Here is a 13,032-nt window from a genome sequence, read left to right as displayed (position 1 = left end):
GATTACTTTTTTCATGTTTACTTTTAATGCTTCCACCCCAAATGATTATATTCAGTTTGCTGGGTAGGTTAATATTGTTTGCAATTCTATCTTTTTTGCCTTCCTTTGTTGTTGTTGTTGTTGTTGTTTTGCTTTTATCAATTAATATAATATTAAATGATCTAATAATTAATTAAATAATTCAGTGATCAATTCAATTTTTTCCCTAAGTCACAATCAAAACAATTTTTACATATCTTTTTTTATTAAAGCTTTTTATTTTCAAAACATGTGCATGTATAATTTTTCAACATTGACCTTATGCGGGGCTAGACCAGTTTCCACCCTTGCCCAAATTGGCGGTCCCAGGAGTTACACACTAGGTTCCGCCCCATTCTCTGGCTCAGTTGGGGAAATGGAGGTGGAGGAGGAGGCTGCAGTGAGAGGTTCACTATACCTTCCCGCCTCCGTGGTTTCTCAGCCACGTGGCTCTAGGTTGCTGGCTCAGGATGTCAGAAGGCGGCTCTGCAGGGGAGCCGGGCCCCGCAAGAGGGGGCCAACCTTCGTTGGTCGGGGCCCCGGGGTTTATCCGACAGCAGCCCCCGGCCCCCCTCACCATGGGCCGCCTCCCTTCTATTCGTTCCAGAGACCTCACCCTCGGGATCTTCAAGAAGAAAACCTTCACTCCTAACATCATTAGCCAGAAGATCAGGGAAGAGCCAAAAGAAGAAATATTAGTCAAGAAAGAAAAACGAGAGAGGGACCGAAACTGGCAATGAGATGAGCATGGTCGGGGGAGAGGTCGTCCAGAAGTGATCCAGTCTCATTCCATCTTTGAACAGGGTCCTGCAGAAATGATGAAAAAGAAAGGAAGCTGGCATAAGACCGTGGATATGTCAGACTTTGGCCCATCTCATATTATCAACATTAAAAAGGAGAAGAGGGAAACGGATGAGGAAACAAAACAAATTCTCCGAATGCTAGAGAAAGATGATTTTATAGATGACCTGGGGCTCAAGAATGACACCGGCAATAAACCCATGCAGCTTCCTCTGGCCCACTTGGGGTGGCTTTTTAAAGAAGAGAACAAGGAACCTGATGTGAAGCCCTGGCTAGGGAAGGAAGAGAGCAGGGAGGTAGATGTGCCAGCACTGAAAGTGAAAGAGGAACCCCAAGATGAGGAAGAGACCAAAGCAGTGCCCCCTCCAGGCCTGGCCGGGTGGTACCTGGACTTCCTCAAGATGTGTCTGTGGAAGATGGCGGAGAGGAGGCACACAGCTGCATAAGCTCCACGCTTTCTCTCACTATCCATTTCATTACAAGCCTCTGAATTAATCCTTGACTGAAAAAAAACCCACAAATAGTTACCAAGAGAAGCCATCCTTGAGATTCACCAAGAAAGATCTGTCTTTACTGGAGGGCTGGGACAGTTTTAGATCAGGCGAGGCAGCGGGCAGTGGCAGTGAGAGCGCGGGAGCAGACTGGAAAGGGGGTGGGGAGTGATCGCAGCCGTCTCTGCGGGGAGAGCTTCGCTACAGGTTTAGATACTTTGCCCTGGCAGCGAGTCAGCAGCCCAGCAGAGAAGCTAAAAACACCAGGGGTGAAGAATACAACCCCAAACAGCTGGAGTCTCTCGGGACCTGGCCGCCCCCCTCTTCCCCCTCCCCCCCACAGTGACTCAGCACGCTCTGGGATTTCAGAGCGCAGGTGCAGCACAGTCCTGCTAGTGCCTCACTGCTGCCCCCCGCAGTCTGGAGAGGATTCTTGGTAACACACCCAGCCCCTCCCCCAAAGAAAGACTCCAGTTTTTTTCTGTTTTTCTTTGCTAGTTTGTCTTTGATTATTAGACAGAATGAGCAAGAAACTGAAGAGGACTTTAACCCTTGACAGCTTCTACACAGATAGAGAGCAGACTCTAAATCCTGAGGAAACTAAAAACAGACAGTCCCCAGGTGAATCCCCAAAGGAGGAGATCATCTGTTCCTCAGCACAGATGAACCTCATAGAAGTAATTAAAAAGGCTCTCACAAGGGAGCTAGAAGAAAAATGGGAAAAACAGAGTGAGGCTTGGCAATAGAGCCTGGAGAAGTCATTTAAAGAGAGAGTGGATAAAGAAATAAAATCCTTGAAAAATAGGATTAGTGAACTGGAAACAGAAAATAGCTCTCTAAAAAACAAAATTGGCGAAATGGAAAAAAATTCCACAGAACAAAAGAACTCAATAGGACAAGTAGAAAAAGATGTTAAAAAAGTGAGTGAAGAAAATACTTCACTGAAAATCAGAATTGAACAATTGGAATTGAATGACTCGAGGAGACAAGAAGAATCAGTCAAGCAAATCCAAAAAAATCAAAGAATGGAAAAGAATGTGAAATACCTTCTGGGGAAGACTACAGACCTGGAAAACAGACCCAGGAGAGACAATCTGAAAATCATTGGACTCCCAGAAAAACATGATGAAAAAAAGAGCCTGGACACTATTTTCCAGGAAATTATCAAAGAGAACTGCCCAGAAGTCATAGGAACAGAGGAAAAAATAAACATTGAAAGGATTCATCGATCACCCACTGAAAGGGATCCTAAAATCAAAACACCAAGGAATATAGTGGCCAAATGCCAGAACCCTCAGATGAAGGAAAAAATATTGCAAGCGGCTAGAAAAACCCAATTCAAGTATCAAGGAGCCACAATAAGGATCACCCAGGATCTGGCAGCATCCACATTAAAAGATCGAAGGGCCTGGAATATGATATTCCGAAAGGCTAAGGAACTTGGTATGCAACCAAAAATAACTTACCCAGCGAGAATGAGCATCTTTTTCCAGGGAAGAAGATGGACATTCAACGAAGTAAGCGAATTTCATCTATTTCTGATGAAAAAGCCAGAACTTAACAAAAAGTTTGATCTACAAACATAGAACTCAAGAGAAATCTAAAAAGGTAAAGATTAATCTTGGGAACTATATTTCAGCTATAAAGATGTATAAAGAATACATGTATACCTTGTTCTAGAAACTGATGTGGAAAGGACATTGTACCAGAAAAAGGGTAAAGTGGGGGTAGTACATCTCATGAAGAGGCATAGGAAACCTATTATATCTGAGAGAAAGAATGGAGGGGGATGAATATAGTGGGTATCTTACTGCCTTCAGAATTGGCTTTAAGTGAAAAATCTTAAGACATATTCAATCTATGGTGAAACTTCTCCCACCTCATTGAAAAGTGAGAAGGGAAAAGTGAAAAGGGAAGGAATAAGCTAAGAGGAAGGGAATACGGGAACTGGGAGGGAAAGGGGTAAGATAGGGGGAGGAACTCTAAGGCGGGGAGAGGGATACTAAAAAGGGAGGGCTGTGAGAAGCAAGTGGTGCTCACAAGCTTAATACTGGGAAGAGGGGGAAAGGGGAAAGAAGGGAGAAAAGCATAAACCGGGGTTAACAAGATGGCAAGTAATACAGAATTGGTCATTCTAACCATAAATGTGAATGGGGTAAACTCCCCCATAAAGAGGAAGCGGTTAGCAGAATGGATTAAAAGCCAGAATCCTACAATATGTTGTTTACAGGAAACACACCTGAAGCGGGGAGACACATGCAGGTTAAAGGTAAAAGGTTGGAGCAAAATCTACTATGCTTCAGGTGAAGTCAAAAAAGCAGGGGTAGCCATCCTGATCTCAGATCAAGCTAAAGCAAAAATTGACCTAATTAAAAGAGATAAGGAAGGGCACTATATCTTGCTAAAGGGTAGCATGGATAATGAAGCACTATCTATATTAAACATATATGCACCAAGTGGGGTAGCATCTAAATTCTTAAAAGAGAAATTAAGAGAGCTGCAAGAAGAAATAGACGGTAAAACTATAATAGTGGGAGATCTTAACCTTGCACTCTCAGAATTAGATAAATCAAACCAGAAAATAAATAAGAAAGAAGTCAAAGAGGTAAACAGAATACTAGAAAAGCTAGATATGATAGATCTCTGGAGAAAATGTAATGGAGACAGAAAAGAATACACTTTCTTTTCAGCAGTTCATGGAACCTATACAAAAATTGACCATATATTAGGACATAAAAACCTCAAACTCAAATGCAGTAAGGCAGAAATAGTAAATGCATCCTTTTCAGACCACGATGCAATGAAAATTACATTCAACAAAAAGCCAGGGGGAAGTAGGCCAAAAAATAATTGGAAACTAAATAATCTCATACTAAAGAATGATTGGGTGAAACAGCAAATCATAGACATAATTAATAACTTCACTCAAGAAAACGATAATAATGAGACATCATACCAAAATGTATGGGATGCAGCCAAAGCGGTAATAAGGGGAAATTTCATATCTCTAGAGGCCTATTTGTATAAAATAGAGAAAGAGAAGGTCAATGAATTGGGCTTGCAACTAAAAATGCTAGAAAAGGAACAAATTAAAAACCCCCAGTCAAACACTAAACTTGAAATTCTAAAAATAAAAGGAGAGATCAATAAAATTGAAAGTAAAAAAACTATTGAATTAATTAATAAAACTAAGAGTTGGTTCTATGAAAAAACCAACAAAATAGACAAACCCTTAGTAAATCTGATTAAAAAAAGGAAAGAGGAAAATCAAATTGTTAGTCTCAAAAATGAAAAGGGAGAACTCACTACTAATGAAGAGGAAATTAGAGCAATAATTAGGAGTTACTTTGCCCAACTTTATGCCAATAAATTCGACAACTTAAATGAAATAGAAAAATACCTCCAAAAATACAGCTTGCCCAAACTAACAGAGGAAGAAGTAAATATCCTAAACAGTCCCATCTCAGAAAAAGAAATAGAACAAACTATCAACCAACTCCCTAAGAAAAAATCCCCAGGACCAGATGGATTTACATGTGAATTCTACCAAACATTTAAAGAACAATTAACTCCAATGCTAAATAAACTATTTGAAAAAATTGGGAATGAAGGAGTCCTACCAAACTCCTTTTATGACACAGACATGGTACTGATACCTAAACCAGGTAGGCTGAAAACAGAGAAAGAAAATTATAGACCAATCTCCCTAATGAATATTGATGCTAAAATCTTAAATAAAATATTAGCAAAAAGATTACAGAAAATCATCCCCAGGATAATACATTATGACCAAGTAGGATTTATACCAGGAATGCAGGGCTGGTTCAATATTAGGAAAACTATTAGCATAATTGACTATATCAATAACCAAACAAACAAAAACCATATGATCATCTCAATAGATGCAGAAAAAGCATTTGATAAAATCCAACATCCATTCCTAATAAAAACACTTGAGAGCATAGGAATAAATGGACTTTTCCTTAAAATAGTCAGGAGCATATATTTAAAACCATCAGTAAGCATCATATGCAATGGGGAAAAACTGGAACCTTTCCCAGTAAGATCTGGAGTGAAGCAAGGTTGCCCACTATCACCATTATTATTTAATATCGTATTAGAAACACTAGCCTCGGCAATAAGAGTCGAGAAAGATATTAAAGGAATTAGAGTAGGCAATGAGGAAACCAAACTATCACTCTTTGCAGATGATATGATGGTATACCTAGAGAACCCCAGAGATTCTACTAAAAAGCTATTAGAAATAATTCATAATTTTAGCAAAGTAGCTGGCTACAAAATAAATCCCCACAAATCCTCAGCATTTTTATACATCTCCAACATAACCCAACAGCAAGAGATACAAAGAGAAATTCCATTCAGAATAACTGTCGATACCATAAAATATTTGGGAATCTATCTACCAAAGGAAAGTCAGGAATTATATGAGCAAAATTATAAAAAAGTCTCCACACAAATAAAGTCAGACTTAAATAATTGGAAAAATATTAAGTGCTCTTGGATCGGCCGAGCGAACATAATAAAGATGACAATACTCCCTAAACTAATCTATTTATTTAGTGCTATACCAATCAGACTTCCAAGAAAATATTTTAATGATCTAGAAAAAATAACAACAAAATTCATATGGAACAATAAAAAGTCGAGAATCTCAAGGGAATTAATGAAAAAAAAATCAAATGAAGGTGGCCTAGCTGTACCTGATCTAAAATTATATTATAAAGCAGCAGTCACCAAAACCATTTGGTATTGGCTAAGAAATAGATTAGTTGATCAGTGGAAAAGGTTAGGTTCACAAGACAGAATAATCAACTATAGCAATCTAGTGTTTGACAAACCCAAAGCCCCTAACTTCTGGGATAAGAATTCATTATTTGATAAAAACTGCTGGGATAATTGGAAATTAGTATGGCAGAAATTAGGCATGGACCCCACTTAACACCATATACCAAGATAAGATCAAAATGGGTCCATGACCTAGGCATAAAGAACGAGATTATAAATAAATTAGAGGAACACAGGATAGTTTATCTCTCAGACTTGTGGAGGAGAAAGAAATTTGTGACCAAAGATGAACTAGAGACCATTACTGATCACAAAATAGAAAATTTTGATTACTTCAAATTAAAAAGCCTTTGTACAAACAAAAATAATGTAAACAAGATTAGAAGGGAAGCAACAAACTGGGAAAACATTTTCACAGTTAAAGGTTCTGATAAAGGCCTCATTTCCAAAATATATAGAGAACTGACTCAAATTTATAAGAAATCAAGCCATTCTCCAATTGATAAATGGTCAAAGGATATGAACAGACAATTTTCAGAGGATGAATTGAAACTATTACCACTCATATGAAAGAGTGTTCCAAATCATTATTGATCAGAGAAATGCAAATTAAGACAACTCTGAGATACCACTACACATCTGTCAGATTGGCTAAGATGACAGGAAAAAATAATGATGAATGTTGGAGGGGATGCGGGAAAACTGGGACACTGATGCATTGTTGGTGGAGTTGTGAACGAATCCAACCATTCTGGAGAGCAATCTGGAATTATGCCCAAAAAGTTATCAAATTGTGCATACCCTTTGACCCAGCAGTGTTTCTATTGGGCTTATATCCCAAAGAAATACTAAAGAAGGGAAAGGGACCTGTATGTGCCAAAATGTTTGTAGCAGCCCTGTTTGTAGTGGCTAGAAACTGGAAAATGAATGGATGCCCATCAATGAGAGAATGGCTGGGTAAATTGTGGTATATGAATGTTATGGAATATTATTGTTCTGTAAGAATTGACCAGCAGGATGAATACAGAGAGGACTGGCGAGACTTACATGAACTGATGCTAAGTGAAATGAGCAGAACTAGGAGATCATACACTTCAACAACAATATTGTATGAGGACATATTTTGATGGAAGTGGATTTCTTTGACAAAGAGACCTGAGTTTCAATTGATAAATGACGGACAGAAGTAGCTACACCCAAAGAAAGAACACTGGGAAACGAATGTGAACTATCTACATTTTTGTTTTTCTTCCTGGGTTATTTATACCTTCTGAATTCAATTCTCCCTATGCAACAAGAGAACTGTTCGGTTCTGCAAACATATATTGTATCTAGGATATACTGCAACATATCCAACATATATAGGACTGCTTGCCATCTAGGGGAGGGGGTGGAGGGAGGGAGGGGAAAAATTGGAACAGAAATGAGTGCAAGGGATATTGTTGTAAAAAAATTACCCTGGCATGGATTCTGTCAATATAAAGTAATTATTAAATAAAAATTTAAAATTAAAAAAAAAAAAAAAGATGTGTCTGTGGACACTTACTCAGGGAGCTGAGCTTTGCCAAGGAGAAAGAGCTTTTGTTCTTGCAGCTTCCTGACATGCTTCCTGGTCAACCTCCCTCCCAGGACATTAAACCCATTAAGACAGAGGTTCAAGGAGAAGATGGGCAAATGGTGCTTGTGAAGTCAGAGAAATACCGGGAAGCTAAACTGGCAGAGAACCTATGTACACTGAGTGACCTGACAGAGGGTCAAGTGGGAAAACTACTTATCCGAAAATCAGGAAAGATGCAACTGCTTCTGGGCAAAGTTACTCTAGATGTAACAGTGGGTACTTCCTGCTCCTTTTTGCAGGAGCTGGTGTCTGTGGGCATTGGAGATAGCAGAACAGGTGATCTGACAGTGCTGGGCCATGTAAAACACAAGCTTGTGTGTTCCCCTGATTTCGAATCTCTCTTGGATCACAAACAGCAGTAAAGCCAGCCAACTGAAAGGGAAAGGAGTGCCATTTTCTTTGCCTAGGATTTTCATTCCTGAATTCATTTGGGACCTAGAAGACCATTCAAACCTCCAACTCCTGTCTCTGATAAATATCATGGCTGCTTATCCAGAGATTGTAGGGATTCAAGGACTTCTTCCCAAGTGGTGATGAATGGCTTGAAAGCCTTTGAAGAAAATGGAAATAATAAGCACATGCCTGCTGCTGTATTTATGGGCTTGTGCCCAGTCTATTTATACTGTATATTTATGTCTCCCCCTTTTGCTACTGATTGTATCCATATGTGCTGAAGGGCAGTCGAAACCCAAATGGAGTCATGGAAAATAAGACTATTTCTTTTGGTTTTCCTCTTTTGAATCTCCTGGAGGGAAGTATAGGTGTTTCCTGTTCTAAGACTTCCAACTCCTCCTCTAATCCTTTGTCAGCTGTTTCTCAGGAGAATAGGCTCCAGCTTTACCCCTCTGAAGCAGAAAACATAGGAAAAACCTACCATTTTAAAGGTTCTGATATACAAATTGTATAGGATACCTTTTTCCCATGGATGCTTAAGCCAACGTTTGCTAAAGTATAGGCTCTTTTGGAAGGCATGAATAGAGAAACTTCTGTCAATTCACTGTTCATCTTCATGTGCTCTTGAATGATTTGGTGAGCCCATCCCATGCCTAACTGCTGTAGTACTTTTTCTCTGCCAGAGTAGCAGGTTCTTCTCAGAAGGGAATAATTGTGGTGGCCCTGAGGTATTGTCACCACCCTAGTCAAAGGCTGACATAAGCCTGGATAGGAAAAAAAGTGATGGACATTATAAAGGGAGGCTCACCCTGATGTAATATACTATTCCAAAAGCCTTGAATTGGAGAGACTCTTCTTCTATTCCCCTCTCTTTCCTACTCTTCTTGGATCACAGTCACAGCCAGGCTTTCCTTGTTTGGCTTTTATGTTTGGAGGCCCATGGTATTACTGCCTTCAGTATACAGGTTGTCCTGGATCACTGAGCGTTTGATCCCTCCAAGGGATAGCCCTTTGGGGAGAAGCTGGCCTCTCCTTTCCTTTCTTAGTAGAATCTGTCAGTACTGAGTTTCTTCCAACATCAGCTACAAACAATGATGACCCAGTGTCATCATGCACACTACATGCCTCAGGAAGTAGGAAATACATGACTTTCAGATATTCTTCCTAAAGTTGTTCCTGAAGCATTGCATTGTTCGAGGAACGTGTAGTGATGCAGTTCTGGATTGATAGAGGGAAAAAAAATCTAGTCTAAAACTCTATTCTCTAGCCATATGATCTCCAAAGGCACAATTATAGCTGGCACAAATATATCTGAGGTGTAAAGCTGGGTCTGTCACTGCATCTGTAGGCTGTTACTAAAGGCCCTTTCCATAGAAGTGATGTTAGAGCTTAGTGTATAACTTCTTAGGAGAAGAGAATTCCATTGATACTAAGAAACTTGTGCCCCAGAAGCCCTTTGTCCTGAGCCTACTAAGCTGCTGGTTGAATACGAATGAGGTCACAGTAGGGTGTGATTTCATAAAGATGATCCTTTCTCTTCTTCTAAGTGGCCCTGGTGAGGAAATTGGTTTCATATAACAAATGCTTACCTTTATTCTGTTATACTACCACATTAGTCATAGTTGAGGCTTTCCCTGGTCTTATCATCCATGAACCTCTTGGTCAGTAAATGGTTACAAAGATTAATAACCATTTGGGTATTGTTCTGTCCATTTGTTCCCATCACTAGCAAGTTCATGCATCTCTCTTTTATTATAGGAAAAACAGTTTAGAAAACTAAAGTTTGGTTAGAAAACTAGACTTGGAGACAGGAGGGCCTAGGTTCAGGTCCTTCTTTTGGCAGTTAATGGCTATGTGATCATAGGTAGTCATAACCTCTCCTCAGAATTAAGTTGCAGAACAGTTGCTGTTCTATGTAGAAGAAGATTTATCTTTGTATAGTCTCTGAACAGTGAAATCAAAAATTGGGACCAGTTAGATGACTGGGGAGAGGCTTCCTTGGAAGTTCATTGTCAGTTTGGACAAGATTTCCATAAGTTGATTGGGAAACTCAGCAGACAAGAATTGCTGGTAAACCTGACTTATCCTGATTCTCTGGGTCGCAATTATTGCTCCTCTTTTCAAGCAGTTGGTGGCCCAGTGGGCAGAGCACTGAGCTGGAATCAGGAAGACCTGAGCTCAAAATCAACCTAACTTATCATTCAAGTGACCTTGTGCAGGATATTGATCCTCTTTCAACCTCAGTTTCCTTCTCTGTAAAATGGGGATAATTGCAGCATCTACCTCCCAGGGTTGTTAAGAGGATAAAATGAGATAATATAAGTACTGCATAAATGCCAGCTGTTATCAGCTGCTCTTTGAGAATTGTTGAACACTTTTTGTGCCAAAGGTTTTCCATGATAAACTCAGTGATCTCTTTCTGATGAAGAATAAAAACATTTTAAACCCAAATTCAAAGGTGTTAAGTACCCACCAGGATTTGCCATCACTGGTCCTGACCCTTTAAAACTCCTGATGGGAATGTGAGAGTTATATCTTTTGTCAAATGGCTCAGCATGCTCTCTTCGGTGTGCCTTAAGTTTTGAGTCACAATAAATCAGTCTTCCTGCATCAGTGTCTTCTTCTCTCTATTCTCCTGAGCCACAAATTAGATGTCATCAAGGGTAAAGAAGAAGGAAAGCAAGATTGCCTTCCAGTCTGAGCATCTGGATCACGTATCTTGACTCACTTGCTTTCATGCATTTAATGGAATAAAAGTCTATATGGAATTAAAAAAAAAAAAAAAACACTGACCTTATGCTCCAAATTTTCTCCTTCTTCCCCCCATTCTGCCCACTCCCATTCTTATATAGCAACATGTTAAACATGTTAAAATATATGTTACATTCAATATGTGAATACATATTTATGCAATTATCTTGCTGTGCAAGAAAAATCAGATGTAAAAGGAAACAATGAGAAAGAAAATAAAATGCAAGCAAACAGCAATAAAAAGAATAAAAATGCCATGTTGTGATCCCTACTCATTTTTCCACAGTCCTCTCTCTTAGTGTGGATGATTCAGTTCATTACAAGATCACTGGAACTGGCCTCAATCATCTCATTTTTGGAAAGAGTCATGTCCATCAGATTTAATAATTGTATAATCTTCTTGTGGGTGTATATAAAGATATTCTGGTTCTGCTCATTTCACTTGCCATTGGTTCATTTATATTTATTTTTAAGATTTTTGTGTTCTAGGTTCTCTCCCTTATTCCCAACCACAATTAAGAAACCACATGTGAAGCTATGCAAAATTATTTCCATAAAAGTCAAGGTGGAAGAAAATAGACCTCCCAAACTAATGAAAAATACAAACTCTTAAGAAAAAATAAGTTAAAATTAAGGGAAAAAAAGTAGAGAATGCTTTGATTTGTATTCAGGCTCAATCAGTTCCTTCTCTGAGTATGGATTGGATTTATCATCATAAGTCCTTCAGAGTAAGTTGTAGGTAATTGTACTATTGGGAATAACAAAATCATTTACACCTGGTCAACCCAGAACATTGTTATTGTACTGAATGCAGTATATTTCACTTTGTTCATGAAGGACTGTTTATTTTTTTTTCCCCTGAGAGCTTTCTGCTCATCATTTCCCAGGCAACATTAATATTCCATTAGAAAAAAATTGCTTCAAAATATTTTAATTTCTATTGCTAATTGTATTTCTCCCATTTATTCTCTCTCTCCTTTCATCCTGTCCCTTCTCAAAAGTGTTTTCCTACTGACCACTCCTTCCCATTTCCAATTGAAAGAGACCTTTTTTGGTGATCTTTGATTTTATCTTTTGCTGATAATTTGTTGTACTCCCAAAATTTGTGAGTTGTGCCCATCCAGAGCTAATTTGGGGGCTGGATTTCATAGTTATTGTGAGGGCTATAAAGAAGGTCAGAGAGAAATGTGTGTTTTCTCCCCCATCTTGGCTCCACCCTTGAAGTTAGTATTCTCATTTATTTTTTGTGTTTTCTTTTGCACCTCTGTCAATTCTTTCCCTAATTTTCCCTCTATCTCTCTTACTTGATTTTCAAATTCCCTTTTGAATTCTTCCATGGCCTGAGTCCAATTTTAATTTTTTTTTGGAGGTTTTAGATGTAGGAGATTTGACTTGATTTAGATGTAGGAAATGTAGGCGATCATTTTCTGAAAGTGTGTTTTAATTCTCCTTATCCCCATAATTACTTTCAATGATCAGAAACTTTTTTTTTGTTTTCTAATCATTTCCCTAGTTTATTTCTATGCTTTTAACATTTTTTTTTAATTGAGGTTCTGTTTCCAAGGTGGAAGCTTCACTGTCCCAAGCTTCCGGGGTCTTGTGCTGCTGTTTTCAGAAATCCTTCTAGAAATCAGACCATAATTCCTCTTTTCTGCCCAGAAACTGTTAGGATTGTCTCTGTCCCACTGTAGCTGTGAGATTTAGTGTGATAGCCCAAGATGGGGCTCCTCTGGCTAAGGCTCTAATGGTGAATGTACCACAGATCTCCACCTCAATGCCAGAGACCCTCTCTACTGACCTTCTGAGTTCTCCCTGATGTCCCCAGGCTGAGAGGTCCAGAAGTCTCCATCATTGCTGCTAATCCAGAGGTCCTAACTCACTGACACTGGGGTCCAAACTAGAGCTGGGATTGTATGCTGGGTTCCCATTCTGATTACTTGGATCTTTTCTGCTAATCTTTCAATTCCTGTTTGGTATTTCTGGGTTGAGAAGTCTGGAAACTCAGCCATTCTGGTGCATATCCTTTGATCAGCATTGTTACTACTGAGCTTATATCCCAAAGAGATTTTAAAGAAGGGAAAGAGATCTATATGTGCAAGAATGTTTGTGGCAGTCCTCTTTATAGTGGCCAGAAACTAGAAACTGAGTGGATGC

The 13,032-nt window shown here is 39.0% G+C and overlaps 1 protein-coding gene across 1 annotated transcript; it reads left to right on the top strand.

Annotated features, from left to right (window-relative positions):
• The first annotated feature begins 488 nt into the window (after positions 1-488).
• On the top strand, positions 489-8,096 carry LOC127539736 (DNA-directed RNA polymerase III subunit RPC4-like). The gene is given in 3 exon segments (XM_051964040.1): positions 489-1,164; positions 1,167-1,235; positions 7,657-8,096. Coding segments are annotated over 3 exon segments (1,185 nt in total).
• The last annotated feature ends 4,936 nt before the right edge of the window (positions 8,097-13,032 follow it).

Source organism: Antechinus flavipes, chromosome 6 (assembly GCF_016432865.1).
Source record: "Antechinus flavipes isolate AdamAnt ecotype Samford, QLD, Australia chromosome 6, AdamAnt_v2, whole genome shotgun sequence".
Taxonomy (NCBI): domain Eukaryota; kingdom Metazoa; phylum Chordata; class Mammalia; order Dasyuromorphia; family Dasyuridae; genus Antechinus; species Antechinus flavipes.
This window is presented reverse-complemented; position numbering and strand designations above follow the sequence as displayed.